Source organism: Anarrhichthys ocellatus, unplaced genomic scaffold (genome assembly GCF_004355925.1).
Source record: "Anarrhichthys ocellatus isolate YVR2014 unplaced genomic scaffold, GSC_Weel_1.0 scaffold86, whole genome shotgun sequence".
NCBI classification, from domain to species: Eukaryota; Metazoa; Chordata; class Actinopteri; order Perciformes; family Anarhichadidae; genus Anarrhichthys; species Anarrhichthys ocellatus.
Genome location: NW_022280116.1, coordinates 1,490,726 through 1,514,930, shown reverse-complemented (window position 1 = coordinate 1,514,930; position 24,205 = coordinate 1,490,726). Strand labels below are relative to the sequence as shown.

At 40.0% G+C, this 24,205-nt stretch overlaps 1 protein-coding gene across 2 annotated transcripts in view; it reads left to right on the top strand.

The window, feature by feature from the left end:
- Nucleotides 1-23,876, top strand: part of calcrla (calcitonin receptor-like a) — a 28,748-nt gene extending 4,872 nt beyond the window's left edge. Inside the window, exons 2-13 of one of the 2 annotated variants that reach the window (XM_031874977.1) lie at nt 12,552-12,660; nt 13,487-13,643; nt 13,877-13,987; nt 15,175-15,287; nt 15,941-16,032; nt 16,140-16,266; nt 16,500-16,653; nt 16,995-17,055; nt 17,485-17,551; nt 18,053-18,271; nt 18,997-19,038; nt 20,180-23,876. In XM_031874977.1, the coding sequence (XP_031730837.1) occupies nt 12,586-12,660; nt 13,487-13,643; nt 13,877-13,987; nt 15,175-15,287; nt 15,941-16,032; nt 16,140-16,266; nt 16,500-16,653; nt 16,995-17,055; nt 17,485-17,551; nt 18,053-18,271; nt 18,997-19,038; nt 20,180-20,401 (1,440 nt within the window). In that variant the 5' untranslated portion in view covers nt 12,552-12,585 and the 3' untranslated portion in view covers nt 20,402-23,876. Of the gene's footprint in view, nt 1-12,551; nt 12,661-13,486; nt 13,644-13,876; nt 13,988-15,174; nt 15,288-15,940; nt 16,033-16,139; nt 16,267-16,499; nt 16,654-16,994; nt 17,056-17,484; nt 17,552-18,052; nt 18,272-18,996; nt 19,039-19,133; nt 19,323-20,179 lie in introns of those variants that run through there. The other variant, XM_031874978.1, reaches the window with a different exon arrangement.
- The last annotated feature ends 329 nt before the right edge of the window (nt 23,877-24,205 follow it).

Sequence of the window (24,205 nt, the reverse complement as noted above, 5' to 3'; positions counted from 1 at the left end):
TCATCAGAACCATTAGAACTGCATTAATGTCTTTGTGGCCTGTTAGCTGCAGCGTCAGTTGGTTTGCTTTATGTCTGCATTGCCTTGCCGGAGCTCAGCCTGCCAGTTGTTGTCAATCAAATACAGACACTTCCCTTTAGCAACTGACAAGACAAGAAAAATAAGTAAGTTTATAAATATTAACAAAAAGGGAATGACTTACTTACTCATACATCTAAGCTTTTCTAGCTATTCAATAATTATGATGCTGTTTCATATTCTTACCTAACCACAAGCCCACCTTCAAAACGTCTGTTTTACAATTGGCCTTGTTTCATTGGCTAACAAGAAGCCTGCTGTGAGTGGTGGCACTTGTGTTATGGCTGATACTGTATTTTGTCATAGGTGGTTATTATCAACAGTTTTCCCAATTCAGATTTTTCCAATAACCCTCATACAATAATCCAGGCTATTTTCACAGTGTCTCACTCGTGGAAGTAGTTAAATGTTTTTGTAACACACACCCAAGGCATACAGAGCAACTTGAGCTTGTTAGTAATGACGTGAGTAGCTCCCCTGGAGGTCAAGTCTAGGGCCCACAGCAAGCACATGGAGGATATTCCTTGGGGCCGTCTTAAAACAGTGTGAATCTGAGCGAGCTCCAGAGTTATTTTTGTCGTGGGAATACCAGAAGGGAACCACATACAGCCTCTCACTGTTAGTTCAGACTCCAATAAATGCTAAAAGAGGTGCGATCATACTTTGACCTCAACCTTTTCAAAGCATAAAATGTTCTTGTTTGTGTCTGTGTTTTCACAAAGCATGTCACATATCTTGCCTTGGGAATTTGAGAATTCCTTTCACTAACACAGAATGCGAGTGCGGTATGGAGCTATGGGAATGTTCAGATGGATACAATGACCCTTAACATAGGGAGGATTAGTGAGTGGTGCTTCACTAGCTTGCATAAAGATCCCAAAGGGCATACTGTATTTCTGGGTTTATAATGTTTCCACGGACAGAAGGAAAAAACATTGAGCCGAAACACCGTTGATGAAACCCACCGATAGAAGGAACCATTTCCCTTCCCCAAATCAAATCTGCACACACCCGTTTAAAGGTGCTGTATACGAGATTGTGAGCATTTCTACTGCCTCTTATTGGCTCTCAACATTGCGACGGTTGAGCCGATGTTTTGTCAGCTAACGGCGACAACAGCGCAAACAACGGCAAAAGTGCTGGCAGAGCTAACCGTGTTTACCTGAGGGGGAATTTGAGGGTGGGGGCGCTACGCCTCCACGGCGAACAACGGAATTATCAGCTGTAACAGCTGTGTGAGCACAGTGCAGAGCGGCGGCCATGAGCTAGCCAGTGGGGCACGCTCGCATGCACGAACATGCACTAAACGCATGAGCGGATTACAGCGAACACTGAAGGAGAGGGACTTCACTCTCTGCTCAGGTAGACATTGCTCAACTATATCCTTTCATAGCAAATAGGTGTGTGCTGCCGTATGCTCTGAATATCAAATTCAGCACCTTTAAACTCTCAGGGCAGTCTTTTGCCTGATAATCCCTTTCGGATGAATGCCAGTTCAATGACCACTAATTGCTGAAACGAACTCAGCCATGAAACTAAAATCTGTCAACAGCAATAACCAGTTAGGAGCATGCAGGAATATCAAACAGGAAGGAACAAAAAACCAAGACAGCATAAACTGTTGTATAAAGCCGTCAGCCTGTCAGTGCACTTAAAGCACTCTGATAAGAAAACCTAGTGACCTGTGAAACTGTGGCTCCATGTAAGTGGAAAGAATCTGTGGAATTAGCCACACTTTCCCACCAGACTGTACTGTATGCCTTAAGGGAAACAGTGAGCACATGCTGAGCAGGGTAGGATATTTTAAACACAGCCTAGAAGCCCTATAGCTGCAGCAAAACATTTGCATTAAGACCAAGGAGAATTACTAGCAGCTATGCAGGTGAAGTGCACTATGGAGCCTGGTTTACCAGTGTATTTTAATCAAGGTATTTATAGTATTTTTTTCCTTTGCGTAGACTACAGGCCTGTGGAATAGGATCCCTTGTCTATGGTAAGAAATCTAGTACTCTCAACCTCCTTTAAAAGAAACCGAAGACAACCGTGATGTTTATCTTGTTCAAATAATGATGGCATGGTATTCAGATTCAGAGGGGAAATGTAATGTTTTCTTTTGGAAATACACTTACTTGGTGAAAGCTAGATGAGAAGATCCATTCGTGCGTGTTAGTGAGCTTTATTTCTGTACATGCCACAATGAAAAAAAATATATTCCATTACAATTTAAAGTCCTGCATTTAATACGTTACAGAAGTAAAAGTACACAAATATTATCATCAACATACAGAAGTAGTCCATGTTTTGGTGAATTTGCCCCTGAGAGCGGTTGAAATTCTCTCATTTCACGCTCGGCAAGAAAGCAATGTGTTTATTTCCCAGAAAGAGAGTTTTTAAAAGTTATTTGCTTGGAAGCTGAATGAACAAAAACAGATATTGAGCCAATAGTTTGGCTTTACAGCGGCTCCTTTTGATTAGTCTGGAGCAACAGGACTCGCAGCAAGGTGCTATGTTAATATGTCTTCAGTTTTGAGGACATTGTTTGTGATGTTAAGCAGTCATCCTGACACAATAACGGCGCATCTATCTGCATCAGTGAGCTGTTTGCTCTTTGATAAGGCTGCTGTGTTTAGCCGTTTTTCACACTCTTCCCCACACTGTATTTCCTGTGACTCATGTACCGACTGAAGAGCTCAGGCACTGAGTATTTGGCATCATTGGGACTTTGTTAGCCGCTCCATGATGTTTTCAAAACTGGCATTAAACTGGCATACCTCTTTTAAAGCTCACACATACTCGACATCTAGCGCAGTATGACTCACCTGTGTTACTGCCTATTTTATTGGATGTTTGAAGGGGTAGCTTTGTGATATTTTTGCCTGTCTTATGCATACTCTATGTGGTAAACAATAGCCTATAGGACGTACATGACACGTTGTACTCTGTTTAATAGGAGTACTACTTACAGCAGCCATTTTCCCCTCTTTTATTTTTTCTCATTCAGTGTTGCCCTAATTCTACCAAACTTGGCAAGAACTCTTCATAGACTAAGCTCTCACTGTTAAATGTTGGCAAAATATTTATTAATTGGCTGATATAAATCGGTGACATGCAAGAGACTGCATAACAGTCTGGCAGTAAGATATTCAGATTCATTTGGTCAAAATGTGACCAGTCGACGAGCTGCACTAATGGATATATTTATACTGACCATGACTCAAATGAGGTGTCATGTGAAAGGAGTCACTGGTAGTGATAAGTAATTAATAACCTCTGCAACCGGACATAAAGTCACGTGACTAAGTAGCGTAGCTTCACCTGACGTAACATTGAATCCCTGTTCCCTGAGTAAAAGTCCTGCGTTTGGACCATCCACCGCGACTCCCGTCCACCATTTAACAGACGTCTCACTGTGACTACTACGCCTGTTACTCCGAGCATCTTATAATGACGCGGATGGGTTCATATTAGAGATAGTTGAAAGTCTGGTGTACAGACGCTGAAGTTTGCCTCGTGCGTCGGTGTCAAGATGCCAAGGGCCACTGCCCAGGCGTTGGTATTTGACGCCCCTGTGAGTGCAGACCAGTGGTTTATAAAGGGACAAGAACTCCCACACATTGACTATCGTGCTATAAAAAGAACACACTATGTTCTGCACTGAACATTGGCCCTGGGAGAAGATTGTGTGTGACAGAATCTTTGAATATTCATAATTCCTTGGGATACTGTGCTGCATCAGCTGTCCTTTACTGTAACCATACTGCCTCGAGGGCTTCGATGACCAATGTGATTGTTTGCGTATCAAACATCTGACCTCATCCAACAATATTTAGCACCAGCAGTGAGCCCTCTCCTTTTCCTATTTCCCCCATGAAGTACATATTAGAAATGCAGTCTTTTCCTCTTTTCAGCACCGTAGTTGTAAGTAGATCCGTGTGCTTGCCCTGAGAACGCTGGCATGCTGGCAACAAGGGCGTGAAAGTAATGACATGAATACTTCGGCATCCGGGTTGTTGTCTGAGCTAGAGCGCGACCTCCCTCTTGCCATGTTAAAGCAAACAATATTGCGTGCATCAGTCAGGGCGGGTGGACTGAGAGTTAAGGAGAGCTTTTCATGGAACAAAGAGGTCTCCTCCCTCACATCTGTGAGGGATTGTTATTGTTTTCCTCGACATCTGGTGGTGCCCTCGGTAACATGGAGGTTTGCATGAGGTTTGCTCTCATGTCCTCGGTTTGGTACGATCAGTGGCTTAGACGTTAAAATCTAAATGTGACTCATGAGAGAGATTATCTAAATGTTCAGCTGATCCCATGGGAATTCTCCACTATATACATTTGATTTGTCACTTTTTTGTCATTTCAACGTATTACAGTTCTATAATACATAGACATTTTTTAATCAATGATCATTAATGTATTAGAGCAAATCTATGTTTTAAATGTAGGTAGAAACTGAACCATTGGAAAAAGCCTTTAGTGTTTAAGTACACCAAAGCCGTGTCTAAATTTCAGGGGCTGAAATTAATGTTACATTAAAAAAAAAGTGTTTCCCACAAATGCCCAAGAAAGTGTAGTTTGTGAATACTCACTTGTGACCAAATCACTTCACAATACATAGCAGACATGTGTTCTATTCTTGAATTGAGTTATTAAGCCTGTGAGAAAGAGAGACAGAATGCGGTTTACTGTCCAACAAAATTCCGTTTTTACAAACTTTTTCAAATCGTTGAAGAGATCTGATTTGATGCAAAATGCACATGTAGACCTTCATGATAATAATAATACAAATGCATATGGGCATGCCTAACTGCGGGTTGGCCACAGAAAACCTGGATAGGGTCCCAAAAGGCCAAAACTGCTTTGAGCCCTGCAAGGGCTTACCCATGGGGACCTACATGGGGTTAGTGTGGGCTTGGTCTCGTTGATTGAGACAGGAAGTTCTCAGAAGGGACCATGTTTCCATGACTATCTTAAAAGCTTCTCCTCCTGTACATTGTAATTACGTGCCCGGTATCTACTGAAGACAGCTATGGGGCCTTCTGAGAATTTCCTGTTTCATGGACCCTCTTTGGTCCACTCTATTTAAGCATCAGCTCTCATTGTGCTCACAAAATGACAGAAAACAGCGGGAGACCAAACTGGTTGGAAACTGAGCCCGTTCCTTCCTCCCTGTCCATGTCAAGACTTCCTTGTCAGGATCACGCACACATTTTTGATTAATTTTTGTAAAACAAAGGAGATTAAATACAGGTATACCATTTGATCACATAATCAGTAATAAATAATACATGGAACTTAATACATTTACATGCAAGGAAATCATAAGAGCATTGACAGAGTGGAGTTTAGCTGTCCATTATCTGCATCTGATTTAGAAAAAGCAAACACATGGAAGCACAAACTGTTTCCCAACACGTGTTCGATGCTGAGGTAACGTAGTAAGCCTAGCTGATAAAGGCACAGACTTGGGACACGTGTTGCATGTAGCGAAACTTGAGACGTCAGAGTAAACACGTCATGATAGAGTTTCCAACATCAGGTCGACACGTAAGAAATCAGTATGATGGGATGCAGCTCACATACAGAGAATGTTGAAGTATCTGATATTATAATACAACCAAAGGTACATTCTTACGTCAGCATTTTATCCAGCTGAGCAAAGATTTTTTTATTTTTTATTTTATTTTTTTTACATCCTTCAGCAGCTTCATGAATTCAAAGATATATGTTGTGGCTATCATGCTTGGTGTTGGTTAGAACGTGACCTTCATCATCAACAAATGCTCCAGATGAACTTAGAAGATATTATTCCCCTTCCATTCATTCACCAGCTGTAGGCCTAGTTTCCCATCTGCTGAACGCCTGTGTGAGGTCGGTCTCTCTCTCTCTCTCTCTCTCTCTCTCTCTCTCTCTCTCTCTCTCTTTTTTTAAATTTAATTTAATTATTTTTTTTGAGGCAGCTACTGGTATTGACATTTGGGATTTTTTGAGATTTTTAACATGAACACATAACCTAAACAAATAATCTTGATAAGGATGTCTTAGATTCAATATTAATATTATTTCTGAGGCAGCATTATTGAGAATTAAAGGAAAAAAACCTCAATACCATGTAGTTTAGGATTAGGCTGTGTGTCCAAATTAACCCAAAATTTAAAAACAATAATTGCAATCTTTCCATAATGGCCAAATAAACAGGTGATGTGTGATCAAATGTTTGTATATCGTACCAAAGGAATCAAGATATGAACTCTTTTATGAGGTGCAGTCTGCTTTTAGAAATACAAATGCTATATGCTATATTTATATGCATATATGAATCTAACTGTGCTTGGAACATGACCCAGAACCAGAGGTTTTCTGACTCCCACTGTTTATCTAAATGATATAAGACTGCAGGTTATTTGAAATTAGATTCAGAGAGCAGAACTGCCCCATGCTGGGTATTTTCTTCTTCATACAACACAAGATAGTTACCCCAGTCACCAGTTTTGTGTTTGGCTTTCGTAGATTGATCAACAGTATCAAGCCAGCATTGCAGTGCAACGGGGCAGTGTTTATTTTTGCCTTCTCACCAGATGCTGCTCGGTGCATCGGAAAGCCGGCTGGATCAGTTGGGATTGTCTTGGCTTTTGGTGAAAGGGAAAATATCTCTTTATAGTGTCATTCTTTTTTTTTTTTTGCTAATTAAATTGTGAAAGGGGGCCTACACAAATACTATTACTGGATTATAGACCATTAAGCCTGTTTAATACCACCTTAGAACAAGAATTACCACACAATCTATATTTACTTCACAAACTCCTTCAAGAATCCGGGTCACTTCATTTGCTATATGCAACAAATGAACAGGAATATGTCTCGGTGCAGGGCTGTTTTCTTACAGCATTGGTAACACCTACGAAAGTGAATGCGCTGTATTTATCCCACAAAATCAATTTGTATGTAGTCCACATAACCATGAACCGGGAAGTGTTAAGCAAAAACCCACTCATGATGGGTGGTGGTGGAGGTGGATCAAACAAAACAAAAAATGTTCACCCAGGCGACCGCTGTTTGTTTCCTGTATGAAACGAGAAGTCAACGTTACATTTTTTGTCACGTATATCCGTACTTAAGTAATGTCACTTATGTAGTTATTTAAACCCAAACCACAGTCTTTTCCTAAACCTAACTAAGTTATTTCCTGTAAAGACGGAAGTTCATTTTGTAATGAGTGGAAATTGTTGCTAAACATCCTCGGAGTAACTTTTTTCAGAAGATATCTTACTAATCGTTTTATGAGAATACACTTGCTTGGTAGGAAGTAAATGTGAACAAAAAGTACAGAGACATGGGACATAAAAACAAAAACGGCACACTATTCTCATATTAAGTGCCTCTGCATGAAGGGTCTTCATCAGTTCTCATGGTTACTCCCCTCTCTAGTTAAGCCCGTTTCCAGCTGTAGAATAGGGCAGCAGTAACGATGTTATCACCAGCCTAATGGACATCCGAATGCCACTGGGTGGAACTTGGAGTATGAGGCGCCAAACATCCTGTGAGGGCAGAAGGATGTTTACAGCACAGCACAACATCCCTGCGGGGACAGTGGGAGTTGATAAGTACAGGCTGAGCTCTGGCACTGGGCGAGAAGACAGCAGCTGTTATGCATGGATTGTTTTTCCAGGTATCTTTCTGCATGCTGACAGATGTAGGTGATGTCAGCTCTTGTGCAAAGAGTACATGACTAACCACTTCTGCGAAACACTCTTGAGGTACTAGAGATAATAGTGGACCACCCACAGTTGTCACCGGTTTGCGGTTGGATGAAGTTGACCCAAACGGATCAATAATCAAGTGTTGTGCCTCTGTAGAGGTTTGCTCTCTTAGCTTTGAGTTGAAATTAGCAAGGTTTTCATGAAATATGTTTTTGTTTTTATCAGGAGATATTTTCAGAGTTTTTGGTCTTGTGGACCATCATTCATTTATCTGTTCATTCTTTTCTTTATATTTACTCCAGAACAATGCTACTGATGGGTGCCTACTGTACATCTGCATCGTGGTAGTAAACAGTTATGGGTGACATTTTGATTACCATTAGCTTGTGTGTGACTAGCTATTACAAAATGTACGAGTTTTTATGTGATATACAACTTGAGATATTAAAATAGTATTTTATGCTTCCAAGGAGCTGCGAAAAGTAAAGGCAACAGATCACTTTATTTTTAGACATAGGCTCTAGTTATAGCTTTTTTCTCATAACTTTTTCGTAAAAACGACAAATCTAGCTTCCGTTCTGGACCACGAGAAACACTGTGAATTTTTAGATTGCAGCAAATGCAGGATGACTTCAACTCCTGAAACACAAGACGAAAAAGTCTTGCAGTGGCCTATATACATTACCTTGCACCGCAGTTGGATTTGGGCGATATCATGAGGTCAGGGCGTGGTTTAGGTGTGTGTGACGCAACACCGACTGTTCGTTCAAAACATCAATGGCGACTCCTAAAGAGGTTAGCGTCAATAGCATCAGTTATATCGGTACTGCAGAGTATTTCTGAGTTGAAAGAAAAGCAAAAAAAACATACATTGACATTTTCCTCGATGGAAAAGATATTTCCTCTCTTGTCTGGACTGGCTTCGGCAAGAGTTTGAGGGTTTGATTGACGAATGTTTCATCCAACACTGACCGAGTATGTTTTGAAAGTGCCTGGCCTTTTCCAAACAGTTTCCAATGAAGAATTCGGATGATTCCTTGGAACAAAGCATCCGGTGTGTCAGGTCATATAAATCCAAGGCCTCCTAAGTCATTGAAAACACCTTACTGTTAGTGTTATACATTTTAGATTAGCGGAATATTCCCATCCAACAAACTACATAACAAGACAGATGTTCATTTTACCGTTTGTAAAGATGCATATTGCATGTTCAGAATCTAAGACCAACATATTTTTCTCAGTAGTTCATGGAGAACAAACCAGAGCTGAAAGTCCAGTGAATATTGACCTTTGATTAGTCTGGTAGCCAAGAGCAGAGGTTAATTGGGATGTCAATGTTGCTATAAGCAATAACAGTTTTATCATGGAATTATATGTCTGTCGGCTGGTTTTGGAGTTCCGCTGCCCCCTAGTGGCCAGACATATTGGAATACAGCTTTAAGGTATCGGGAAACATTATGGTCATGTTAGATTACAGCTTGTTGTGGCTGGGCTGGGACATTCCACTGCTTCCTGTACTGGAACTGAATGTTGCTAGTGAACATGTTGATTATAAATTAGGTGCATATTGTATGACTGTGGGAGACAAGGTTTAGAACACATAGAATTAAAACCCTGTTTCTCAGTTATAACCAGAGTAATTTGGTTTGGAGACCCAAGAATAGCTTTTTGAAAAGTGGTTTCCCAAAGATCTGAAAAAGAATAATGTCCAGAAGGTATTTAAGACTTGAAATTATTTACCCAAGGTTTTATCATTCATTTACACGAATGGTGTACATCATGATCATCTATATTGGCTGTTCAATAGTTCAAAACCTAGTCTTTTTTTCCCATCATAAACAAGGCTTTTATGGCAGAAGTGTACAAAATTTCATGCTGGAAATTTGCCACCATGACAAATGGGAGGGGCCAGGTTATTTTTCTTCACGGTCGTCTTTAGTATGTACAGTATATGAACAAAAAACAAAACAAGTAATTGCCAAAAGAAAAATCTAATTTGAAACAGAGCACAACTAGCTATGACTAACATTTGAGCAGCTATTGGAAAATCATTCTGCAACGTGTGTTCAGTGCTGCCATCTGACAAGATATATCCTCTGTATCAGTCTGCTAATGTATGAAAAACAGCCTTTGCCAAGAAACAGCTGGGGAACTTGGCAAAGCGCAGCGCTGTGTGTATATCTGTGTGTGCATTTGTGTGTGTTCGCGTGCATGTGTGAGAGAGCAGCTGATCTTTTCCTGGCTGTTTCTAATTTGCACATCACTATAATGTTTTACAATCCCACTTTCAGTAAGCCCTTCCTCCTCCTCCTCCTCCTCTTCTCCTCTCCCCGGGGTAATGCCGTTTTAACTCTGAGCAGACTTGAGGAGGCACTGGGCCAGTCCCTCTGGTGACAGAGCTGCAGGGAGACTTGTAAGAATCAGCTGGGTCAAATCTCTCAGTGATGTGCTGCCCGACAGCCCCCTGCTTTGCCTCCATCGTCAGTGTGTTGCAAGACTGTACTAAATGTGTTCTGGCAACCAAACAATGAATATCCCAGCTTGAAGCAAAGTTGAAGCTGCTTTATTATTGCATAATTTGTACCATTTAAAAGTATTTATTTCAACTACTTTATATATAAAAAGTAAGTTTTATAAACCCAGTCAGTTTTTTGAACCCAGTCAGTCGGACACTTTTTTTTGGCATGGTACGTTTCTGCAAACCTCCGGATTTGTTGAATGTTGACGTTTCTGAACCAAAAGTGTGTTTCATAAATACGCTCAGCCTCGTATTGGCTTGCAGAATCACACAATGCCACATGGTTAACACTGTGAAACGTAGTTAGGATTAGGCAACCAAACTACCTGGTAAAGCGATAGGTCCGGTGTTTTGAAGTGGGGTTGTATGAGGTACTTATCCGTAGTGAGGACAGTATACGGCGGTCGGCATGCCCTAGTTTGAAGAAGCGGACAGGAGTACCAACAAGGGTGCAAAGTAATGTGATACTGTGGATGGGGGCAGCACAAAATGTATTTTAAGCACCTAAAGGAAAAGCCCTCCTAATGAAATCAATATACATTTACAACATTTTGCCGACTGTAACACTGACTATGGATAAGTACCTCAGACAACCTCACCAAACACCTTTTAAGGTTACAAAAAAAGATCATGATAAGTAACAAAAAGCCTTAATTGACTTTCTTACCTTACTTTCGAGGTGTGAACTCAACGTTTACTATTGGTTCACATTGAACACAAACAGTGGCGTCCTGTGTTTCTGTGACCCATCCACCACCATTCCCACCCGACCTAAGTGGATTTTTTTTCTCTCTTTCTCAATATTATACCACTCAACTTTCATACCACGTAACTGTCAATAACGGTCGCTCCATATAATACACCACTTGTGCTGCGCGTCGCTCGTTGTGATACGTCACTTGCTCTCGCCGAATGGAAAAGTCCACCTTCAGTGAATGGGCGGTTTGCAGACGCATAACATGCAAACATTATTTTTTCCTCGCAACTGGGCTGACATTTTAGTCTTGGCTTTTATTTTAAATGTCAAAAAGCTCCGAACAATACCGATATCTGTTTGAAAATCCAATTCTACACCTTTTTATATACATGTTTCCAGGTTTCCAAACATTCTGGGATAGGCGCATATCAGCTGGGTGTGACCAATAACTTGATAAATTGAAGTTATTGGACACACAGGATTATAACAATACAGTTTATGGCACAAAAACAACTTGATTTCTCATCAGTTATAGAAAACAAAGGGCTTAGGCCCTGCATCTTGTGAATGCTTGCCTCTTCAATGCATTTTACTAATTTCCTGTTGCAGAGTTTGTCTAGCTGTTCCATTCCACCGGATTTAATTAGACTTGAGATGTTCCAAATACAAGTCATGACCTAGTTCCTTTGGGGTATAAAAGACTTTATTAAATTTCACTTCTGAAAGAGATGCAATCGACTCCTGAAGGCCATGTACCTACATGTATGTCATCCTGAGTTCAGGTTCTCTCTCGGTCTCTCCCATCCCTCCTTGTCTCTTGTTGTTTCTGCTAAAAGCAATGAACCTGTGATTTGTACGAGGTATTCTAACGGTGCTTACTGCCTGTTTCTGGATACCTTGGTTGCCATTATGGAACTCTTAGCTTGTGCTGTGATACATTTATGGTAAAGATAACAGCAGATTTGAATGACCGGGGGGGGGGGGGGGGGGGGGGGTGTATTTTTCCCATTTGAATTTTGTCTCATCTGCTATGCAGCAGCCGTGACATAAAATCCCAGCGGCCTGCACCTTTGCCCCAAACTACTTTCTGGGATTCTGCTTTGATGAGACACCAGCGTCACCTTTTACAAAAACAAAATGTGTAATACACCCCCTAACCAATGCCGAAACATTTAAAAATTGATGAAAATGTATTATTATAAAATGTTAACTTGCTGACCCGCTTGCTGCTTGCCGTTCCCACTAAGATTATTTTGAACGTTACAACTTGAATCTTGACCGTTTCAAAAACAGCAACCAGACAAATCTGTATGTTGTAAATAAGCTGTGTGTGGGCAGTGATCTTATGTTCTCTATTGTATGGGCTTCGCCCTCTAAGAGCTGTCCTAATGGGTTCTGGATTAATTGTCTGCGAAGGCAAATACAGAAGCAACATTTCATTGGATTAGAACCAGTGAGTGAGACACTTATCAACAGTGGGAGAGATAAGGAGTGTTATGAAGTGGCCTTTTATTTTTTATTTTTTTGCTTTAATGACTTCATATTTTATTCTCCGTTCCAGATCTGCAGCTGTTAAATCATCGACCAGCTTTGACATGGCCAAAAGGAAGATGGATAACATTGTGCGGAATGTGATGGTGGCACTCGTACTGCTGTGTAATCTAACAAAGGTAGGACCGCCTGCATGCAATCAGGCAAATACTGAGAACATGCATGCACAAAATATACCCCATTTAATAAATGTACCATTGTCAATAAATCACATTTGTCTATGCTTAGTTGAGTTGCATTGGTATACCGGTATTGCAGTATACCATGATAACCATTATTGATATTTTCTATCTTTACTTTTTATTTTGTAATACCGTGATATTTTTGGAGATGTTTATTGTAACATCTCATTCGGTTGCAACGCAAATACTTAGGTAGTAGAAACTGTATAGATTATATAGTTGAAGTCAATTGTATGTTGTATGGAATGCAATGGGTTACTATTCAACTCTGACTTAATTTGACTTATTTAGACTTATTTCAGTTTCAGTTTATGTTGGGGATTTTGTGAAGTATTAAAAAGCTGCTTCAGGTTAGTATCTGCCGTGTGATAAATAAGCTGGATATTTTCTCTTTGGCAATACTTCTGCAAAGATGTCATATTTTCCATGAAGCAAAAATGGATTTAATGGAAGTTTGTGTATATTGGACTCCCTTTCCTGGCGTTCTAAGTAGGATGTAATGGACAGTCCCATAGAGTCAGAATACACAGACGAAATTGGGTCCAGACATGTGCTCGCACGCAAACACTTTTTTTTTTTTCTGGAAAGAAGCTCGGTGGTCATAGACTTTGAACTAACATTTTTATCTGCTGAATGCGGCAGTTCCGTGGTGCTCATGCATGTGTCTTCAGTGAGACACCAGCCAGGACCTATTTGGGCAAACGTCCTTTGTTTGAAATCCGAACCGAAAAGATTTATTCACCATGTCTCACCTTCCTTGCAGATTTTTGTGACGGCAAGCCTGGAGGTGAATGAAACCCACCAGCAGCAGCACCCAACCCACGTCTACCATGACATAGGAGTTACCAGGAACAAGATAGTTACAGCGCAGTTTGAGTGCTATCAAAAGATAATGAAGGACGATACCCAAGGCAGAGAAGGTAGCTCGTTATGTTTCATGTGTCTGAACTTTACAGCTGTCAAGAGTAATTGGAATACACTGCTCTGCATTAGTATTTTTGGGGCTTAGTGTAGTAGGACAACGTCCATTAGTCTGGATAATAGCATATACTAGTAATATGATTTCTGTGCTAAATAATTTGGACAAAAATATTATATTCTTATATTTATTGATAATATATATCTGAAAAAAGGTCCTTTCCTGTGATTTCAGAGCCCATGTGTAATCGCACTTGGGATGGCTGGCTGTGTTGGGACGACACCAATGCGGGTGTGAACTCAGAGCAGCACTGCCCCGACTACTTCCAGGATTTTGATCCTTCAGGTAACAATCTGCGACAAGGATGTTTGGTTTGTAATTGAAAGTGTTACACCAGCAATTAATTTATGCACTTCCATAAAGTTGGGGGACCTTACATAGACGGATCAATGAAATAATAGTCAAAATAGAAGCAGCAGAGACGGAGATATTCTGACTTTTACTTTGGATCAAGTTACAAAAATGCTTGATCCCATGCTTCCCTTGATGTTACTTCTATCGATAAGAAACAGCTGAAAAAAATGACCATGAAATATAAGTCTTCATGGGTACAAGTAAATACAGACAGCAGCAATCCTTAACCTAATCGCCAGAGAAAATGTTGGCATCGTACGTTTCAGCAAACCACGGGATACGGTGAATGTCGACGTTTCCGAAACCAAACAAATGTGTCCTGAATACGTTTCATATCAGCCTCGTATCACGCTTGCAGAAAAGCACAATGACACGCGGTTAACGCTGTGAAAGCACTGGTTAGGTTTAAGCAAAATCAATGAAGAAAAAAAAGAAGAAAATTCATGGTTTATGTTATTGTAATACAACGTAACGTAACAACGTATCTACAGTAATTACAACTTAGCGGATTTTATTAAATAATGTTACGTAACAAGCGTAACAATGTAAAAGTCTTGTGTTTGTTATACCGTTCCGCCGTTAGTGGACTTTCTGACACTTCATACTCATTATTATACAAGATAAATGTCAACGGTCGCTCCATATCTGTGACTTGCTATGCACTTTGCTCGTTGTAATACATCACTTGCTCTGACTGAATACAAAAACATCCACATATTTATGAAAGAAAAAAAGCTTTTATAGAGATTGATTAATTGTGTTTCCATGTGTGAAGTGTCTATGCATGATTGTGTTTATAAGAGTAAATTATTTGTAATTGCTGAAATATCCTGAGCTAAAACCTTCAGTACAGCACATCCTTCAACAGGATATGCAGATGAATGATGAGATTCAGTCCCTGTAATCACTGCTCTCTGTAGTTCCATGTGTATTAATGTTTGGTTGTGTGCCCAAGAGGACCTTCTTCTTGACTTAGCCCTAGGTTTCCCCACCTGCTTAGCAGCAAATAATATACACCAAGAAATATCCTCTAAGAAGCACCCTACAGGATTGTAGTATATCAAAGCTTTCAGTGGAGGGTGGTTTGTCTTCATCTTTGTATCATTATTTACCTGCAGAGATAGTTACAAAGATCTGCACCGACAGTGGTCTTTGGTTCCTGCATCCAGAGAGCAACCGGACATGGACCAACTACACCCGCTGCAATCTACACACCAATGAAGGCAGAGTGGTAGGTCACTTTATGAAACGGCACTACATGCATATATTACGCAATTATACACAAGTGTCATGCTCATGTTGGCTGAAATGTACTGGAATGATTCTTTAAATGTGCAGTTTGGGAGGGAGAACCAAAACACAGAACACAAAAAGTGGTTATTGAAGCAATGAGACAAAATCGCAAAGTTTGTCCTCTGGGTTCCCCGCAAATTTTAATGGCAATCTATGCACACATTATAACACATATAGCTTCTAGCTTGCAGAAAGGTCAGGCAGTTAAAACATCCAGCAGTCATCCTCTAGAGACCACAATCATTCACAGCCATTGATGTATATATTGTACCTCGGTGTGGAACAGAGTGTTGACCAGTGGGACATGTTGGTCAATGGGGTGGCACTTAATGAAAGGATGAGGGGTCCCCATGATAATTATATTATTCTCCGGTGACCATGAATATCCATAACAAAATCTGTCAGTAACTAATGACGTTTAATGAACTTAAATGATAGTTTAACATGATTGTAATGTCATCCTTACATACATTTCTGTAGGAGTAAAGGATGTGAATCCTCTTCAAGAGCACATTAGTATCGTCTCACAACATGACAGTCCATTAGGAGGTCCAGATAATCTAATCTGTGTCTATTTCTTTTTCCATCCAGACTGCAATGAATCTTTTCTACTTGGCTCTCATAGGACATGGCCTGTCACTGACCTCCCTCTTGGTCTCCCTCGGGATATTCTTCCATTTCAAGTGAGTCAACAAACCTCATCTTCGGCTCAGTTTACGGGCCGATGTGTCCCATCGCCTGCATAAATGAACAGCGCCGTGATTTAATGTCGCCTTTTGTCTCCTTGCAGGAGTTTAAGTTGCCAAAGGATCACGCTTCACAAAAACCTCTTCTTCTCTTTTGTTTTGAACTCTGTGATCACTATCATTTGGTTGACAGCGGTGGCAAACAATCAGGAGCTGGTGCAGAGGAATCCAGTGAGTTTATCTATTTAGTTGTAGTTTTTGTTATTATTTTTGCATTCATATAATAAATTTCTACTTATTTAATTTGATCTGTTCCTTTTATGATCCTATGTTAAATATGTAATCATAAATCAGGGTGAAAGGTGCATTTCCATTTATTTGTATTTATTTATTTCACAGGAAAAATAGCAGAAGCAGAGTTAAGCAGCCGCATTGATTACGTGTGCATTTTCTTTCCTCTTCAGACGAGCTGTAAAGTGTCCCAGTTCATTCATCTCTACCTGTTTGGCTGCAATTACTTCTGGATGCTGTGCGAGGGAATCTACCTGCACACTCTCATCGTGGTGGCTGTGTTTGCTGAGAAGCAGCACCTGATGTGGTACTATCTTTTAGGCTGGGGTAAGTCAGGATAATGTGTTGTGTCGATGGCAGTCGCTCTCTCTTCTGTAAAAAGTCCATCACATTTTATCGAGTGACGTCGAAAAGCCAGTCTCTTAATTCTAGTTTATTGACACGGAGAAAACAAGGTTTGTTATCCTTCTCATGGCTGAGCTGTAAATACAGTACAGTATTTCAAACCACATTTGTACTTTAAAGAAAGTGTTACTGCAAGGTTCAAAGGGCCAGTGTGTCGAATGTCGGGGGATCTATTAGCAGAAATGGAATATTTTTAGTATTTGTAACTCTGTATTTGTTAATGTTTAATCACCTGAAACTTTTCATTTTTATTTATTTCGCAGGCTTTCCTCTAATTCCGGCTTCCATACATGCCGTTGCTCGAGGTTACTACTACAACGACAAGTAAGCATTCAAGTGCATTATCTATTATGGTTAATATTACAGCTTATAATCATATAAGTAGTAAAATAGACTAAATGAATGCCTAATAAAATAAATATGACTTTAATAAAAGAATACAAGAAAACAAATCCTGCCTAGAAATGTGTTTAAAATGAGCGATTCAGCTGATTTGGCCAACATAATTTGACAGTAATAATAATATATTCTTTAAATACGATAAAGATTGTTTGATGTTTATCCGTACCTTGCAAAGGTCAACAAATCATTCAACCTCGCTGAAAGCTTCTTTAATCAATCCTCCCATTAAGCTGTTGATGCTAATTCATTTCTCATTAAACTCATTGATCTGCATCATGGGTCAGCTGTCATGTGATGCACTGATACTGTTGTGTGAACGTATCTCTGTTGTCCCTCTCTTCTCCACTGAAGCTGCTGGATTAGCTCCAAAACGTCGCTACTCTACATAATCCATGGTCCCATCTGTGCTGCTCTTTTGGTAAGACTCTTCCCTGACAGCAAAGTCAGTCACAATAATAACTTATTTGTTCCATATTTCTCTTGGTTAACTGTTATTATTGCGCAATGAAAAAAAAAAAGAAAAAAGTCTGTGTTTCCCTTTTTTTTGAGTGGACACTGTGGGGGATCTGAAACCAGGACATGTTTTCATAGCATGCATAATTCCGTTTATCTTGCGAAATCAATGCGTCTGCTCCTGTGAGGATCCACCCACTGGTCCCCAGGCCTATGTTGCATTCTAGGAATTCACCTAATCAGCACAGCCGGGCATGCTTCAGAGAAAACGGGTCCCTTAGCACTCACGCACTTAGTGTTTCAGGCCCAAAAAGGGTCTTGGTGTTGTTTTTCTTAGAATGGATTTTTATTTTATGTTTCATTTCAAAATGGTAAGAGTCAGGGTCTGCCAGGTGTACCAAAATCTATTATATACGTATATACCATGCCGATTTATTGATGTCCTCTTTGCCGCTACCACCCCTAGGTCAATTTGTTCTTTCTACTGAACATTGTGCGAGTGCTCATCACCAAGCTGAAGGTGACCCACCAAGCGGAGTCTAGTCTCTACATGAAAGCTGTGAGGGCCACCCTCATCCTGGTGCCTCTTCTGGGAATCCAGTACGTCCTGCTCCCCTACAAGCCAGGGGGACGGGTGTCCTCCGAGATATACGACTACATCATGCACATACTGATGCATTACCAGGTGAGACGGTGGTCAGCGTGAAGGTTTGAGTTGTGCTTACAAAACAGCCGGCTAGACTGTGGGATGTGTTTTAGCTGTGGCTGAGCGATTGTCGCCAGCTTCCTCGAACATTTCCATTTTATAAGCACATAAACAGCTGTACATTATGTCGTGCTCTTTAAATGTGTAAAAGGATATTTTTAGAATGCTATTCAAAGTTTACAGTTTGCTGTACGGCAGGGTCCCTCTGCACTATTTATGACATCCTGTTGTCCTTGTGACATGTGTACCATTTGTTGTGAAATGTGGTTACATGTCAACGGCTCCTTCCTCCAATTCCAGAGAAATTAATTTTACTATTATGAACTGTTGCCCGGGCAAAAAACCCCATCTTAACTTTCATTCCGAGCATTCCCGTTGGCCTCTGACCGGGCTTTGTTTATGTTGTAGCGCAGGGAAGAACAGCAGGAAGGAAGGCATGAATTATCTGAGGGGGATGAAATCAGTTGGATGTTTGTCGCGGTGTTATCTGATCATCCTCAGCTGTCCCAGCACAGGCAGTGCTTGGAGAGAGCGTCTTGAGCAATAATCGGCTCTCAAAATTAATTCAGTTTAATCTCTTAAATTCCTCTGTTTCACAGCCCCTTAGGCTTTAAAATATCACCTACAAACAAGTGACTGTTGATGCTTAAGACCAGTTATTTCAGTGTGTATCATCTCTCTTTCTCTCATTTTCTGAATTTCAGGGTCTGCTGGTGGCCACCATCTTCTGCTTTTTCAATGGAGAAGTAAGATGGGGTTATGCCCTTTCACTATGTGTATATATGTATATATATATATATATATATATATATATATTTTATTTTTATTTTTATTTTTTTAGACCTGCATGCACACATCCACACGCTCATCCACACTTCCCCTTTGTGATGAAGGATAGACGAGTCAGCTTCCTCTGCATGACCCTCCGAGCAGGATGGTGAATAAGCGGAATGTCTTGATAAACTCAGTCTTTGGTCTGGACTAACGGTTGTTTACTGTTGGCAAACAGCCAGGGATGGTACACTGATTGCTATCAATTATTCGGGTGATTGGTCTGCGTAAAAAATAACGGAAGTGAATGTCTTACAAGAGCCACTGAATCATGTTAACAAGGGTCAACACATAGTGGAGCTTTACAGCTGTCTCATATCATTTGTATATATGCATGGGCTAATTATACAAGGATAAATATCAGTCTCATGTCTGTGCAATAAGTACGGAGCTTGTATTTAGCCAAGCTTAGCATGAACACTGAAAGCATGGGGAGACAGCGAGCTTGCTTGCTCTGTCCACGTATGGTGGTTACCAAACCTGGCTAGCTTACTATGACACCAAACCTTTTCTTTTTACATTTCTGCTTGTGGACTATTAAACTAAAGAGATGTAGCTTGGTCATTTTTGGGGAACATTTTGGGAAAAACACTTTGTTTGAGATTGAGTGGATGATATTGTCAATGACATGCTAAGCTATGAGCCTAGCTTAACACAAAAATAGGTAGCAGGGGGAAACTGTTAACCTAGCTCTCTCCAAAGTCCACATGGCTGTTATTTGCACACCTTCTCCTTAGTGAGTTACAGACGTGTATTAGATATTGTCCTGGACCAGCCTCACAGCCTAATTGGACAAGGTGTGTAAAATGCCTAGCCAAGCTAAAGGAGCAGTTTCCCACTCTGTATGCTAAGCTAGGCTAATTATGCCCACGGTGTAGGTCCATACAACATACATAAATTAAACTCATATTGATCTTTTTGTAATTCTGGAAGAGAATGCAAATACGTGTGTTAAGTGTATTTCCCTTAATGTTGCACTTTTACTTTAAATGCATAAAGCATGTCTTAGCTAATGATTCATTAGCGGTCCCATTAATATGTGATTTCTCTGGGTAGGTCCAAGCGGTTTTGAGGAGGCACTGGAACCAGTATAATATCCAGTTTGGAAGCAGCGTAGGAAACCACTCGGATGCCATGCGTTCAGCCTCCTACACAGCTTCCTCCATCACAGAGGTACAGGGTTGCTACAGCATCGACAGCCACACAGAACACATGAACGGCAAGGGCTGCCACGACGCCGACGCCTCTATCTTAAAGACAGACAGCCCTTTCGCCTGACCACAACGCTCCTTCCAAGCCCCCCCCCATTCCCCTCCTTAAAAACTGCAGCATGTTTGGAGCGCAGTGTCAACCAGGGATACTCACCTCTTCCTTTACATACAATATAGGAAGCAATGAGTGAGGATATGGATTGTATACCCAGGCTCCCAGCCACCTGAAGGAAATCGTCACCTCTCTGTCACACCGACACAGACCATTTAACAGTACTGTACGGTTGTACAGCTTGATACAACTATTCCTGCGCTGTGTTTTGTCTACAATTTGACACTGAACTGCTTCACTTGACCTAAGATGCACTCTGATAATCACAATATTGTTGCGACCTTTTCTGCCTGACAAAATTGTTTTTAAATGGATTCATATTAACTGCTTGACTGTCCTTTTGGGGTCATGTTGTGCACAAAAAAGCCTTTGGTTACACTGTAAAAAAATGTTGACATGGTTAGTGCCAAACCAAGAAATCTTGCTTGCCTCATTTATTTTATTTTAAAATAGAATTAGAACGAAGATAGGACGTCTAACAGGTGCATAACAATATATTACAGCGATATTATATCTTTCACATGTTAAACTTAATTTATCTGAACGTATAATTGTTTATTGAATGAAGAAGTAATAAATACCATACAGTATTTATTGAAGTTGATATGCTACATGTTTTCAAAATTAGTCGAATACGACTTGTTGCCAGCTTCATGTAAATGTTCTATGTATTTCTTGTTTGTTTCAGTGTTTGTTTCTACGTGTGCAGTTAATGCAGATGATTTACGGAATCATACCGTTAGCTAGAAATTGTTATCATGCTAATATTTCAGCGTGTTTAAAGTGATCCTTAGTGACCTGTGCATCCTGTAAACCACATGATAGGTTGTAATGTAACTTGTAAACACAATATTATCACAAGAAGCCATCTTTAAATCACATGTACTCCAATATACACTCATTACACCTGAATGTAACAGTGAAGTTAGAAGACTTGGCTTCCAACAAAATAGGTATCGCATTCCCCTTCACTGCTCTCTTTAGCCTTACTCCTCTGAGATTCTTTAGATATAACCACTATATAAGCATTACCGGGTGTTCGGACTTAAAACAGCACTGTAGTCAAATATGATCCAGCAATGCCAGTTTGAGTGATACATCCATGACTTTTAAAGAAAAGGTTTGGATTTTCCAGGTCCATTTTAACACAATACTTGCATACTATTCAAAGGGTTATTGGTTGCTGAATTATTTCCCTCTGTTCGTATTGGCCGTGAATCAATCCCGTCATAGTGCAACTACACTGTTGGGACGAAATCCACAGTCCCTGGTGCAGAAACTGAAAAAGTTCACCTGACGCTAATGTTGTTAACCAAATCAAGTGAGTTTGTACCTGCTAGCTACTTGCTAACCGACAACTCTTTCAGTATTAATGTGCAACATATCCTAGCATACAACGGTTCATATGATATTTTACGAGAGGTTCTTTTTGTGTGTTTTTCTACGAATGTACAGCCAAACTGTGCACAAATCAGTGCACAATCCCCTACGGTGTTTAGGCGACAAAACTACTTGGTCAGGTTTAGGAAAAGATCGGGGTTTGGGATAAAATAACTACAGAAGTGGGGTTGCTTAAGTTTGAAAGTCACATGACGAATTGATTAGGTGGGTTATATACACATTATTATGCATTACTTGTCGTAGGTATAGCTTCAAACAGTGTATGAGAACAGCCTTACATGTGAGTTTTGTGTTAAAATAGATTGGACAAAATCCAAACCCGTTCTTCAAGGCTTATCAAAACACCAAGACACTAGGGAATTATAACACCGTGAGGAAATATTGTACAACTCTGAGTTGTAGACCATGGTGGAACTAATTGCATCCTCTGTCTCCTCTGATTTTGAGGTGTGCAGTAGACATTCCTGAAATACACTTTTTGGCCAATGTGTCTCCAGATGTTGCTGGATTTTATTGCGTCAGGTTTGGCTTTTTTTGCCAGGGCGAGCTGACCTCATTGAAATAAATGAGGGAGATGCGTTTTCGTAGTGCTAATGTCAGTCTGAACACACGCCTTAGTCAGAGGTAATGATATTATCAGGTCTCACAAGAAACAGTGCAAAAAAATAAATAGTACTGCAACAACCATTCTTTGTAAAGCATTTAGCTAAAGCAGGGTGTGTGTCATCCGATGTAATATTTTTTTGTAAATCTAGCGTGTCTGAGAAGAGGGGAAGTTGAACATATGAGAGTGTGTGTGTGTGTATGCATGATTTATATATACAGTATTTATGAGTACCTTATACTCTGACGCATATTCAACCACGAAGCGACTGTCTTTATGTGACAGTGTGTGGGATGTTGATACAGAAGTTGTTTGTTCTACGTGTATGTTTTAAAAAAAGGGAGGGTGTGAAATAGCTTGCAACAAGCTACTCGTATCTGTCTGCCCATATTATTTGTCATCATCCTCGGTGGAGTCTGTCCACCTTTCTATTTTGCCTGTATTTGAAAAGTGAAAAAGAAAAGTATCACTGCGTTCTGTGTAAGATGTTCATGCCATATTTACCAGAACAGACATAAATGTTTCCTGAAACATTCACCGTTCCATAGGGCGTGTTTTCTTTACTATTTAAATCTGTATTTAAAACAAAAAAATTCACAATCCTGTGTCAGTTGCTTTTGTCTTTGATGGGTCATTTTGTTTTACAATAATTTTGAATGTTTCAAATATTCTTGTCATTAATACGACTGTGATGACTTACAGCATTTGAGTCCACACACAACAGGTAGAGACATATTTTCAAGAAATGTATATATTATTTTCTCCTGTGGAAAAGGAGTAATCTTGGCTTCCAATGTTCGAGGCAAAGAGTTCATTTCAGACACAGGAATATATTCTCAGTATTCTTAGCAACAGGTGTCATTGTCACGCATACAGTTTATACTTTTTTTATGTCAGATCTGCAGGACAGTTACTCCATTGAATCATAAACTATGCAGATAACATTTCTGCCTGTCACAGTTCTGATTTGCAGCAAGCAATTCATGTTCAATGAAGTCTTCATAAACCAAGTCATGTATTGTGAAGTGGATGCATCATAATCTTTTATGAAGCTACAGCAATTTAATCACAAATGTGCAAAAGCTAGAGGCTTCTGTCAAATGTATTAACTCATATAAGTATTATTTTGGTTGTGTACAGTATTTTATGTATGATATATTTTCATATGGCTCTCCAAAGGGTTTGTAACGTCACCTGTGACACTTTTGGTGATATGTTGTACAAGTGCAACAAAAGCATCAAGGGCAATGTGTGTAGTTTTACTGTACTGTATTTAACTTTGGTAGTCCTGACACATTGACTCCTCACTGTTTGATTGTAACTGGTTGTTCTATATATATACGTATATACATGTGTATATATACATATGTATACGTACAATGTGTGTTTTTTATTATTTCACTAAATTAAACAATTAGATTACAATCTTGTGTGTATCTGCATACTAATACAGTACAGCACAGCACCAGCTGAAAGAACATTAAGTTAATGTTGACTTTTGGTTTCGCAAGGGACAGGAACAGCTTCCTCCTGGGTGACCTCCCCATCCAACCCATGCTCCTTCCTACCCAGACTATGAATTTAAACGCATTTGTGAAAGGCCTATGTATGTAAAAACAACGTGTCCTCTCGAATAAATTAATTGACAATACGGTGTCATTGCATGGGAACGTTGTTTTTAGCAAACCAGGCTGGAAGGTTGGTCCAGCCCCAGTGAATTAAATTGCTAGTGATTCAAATCTTCACTTCACAAG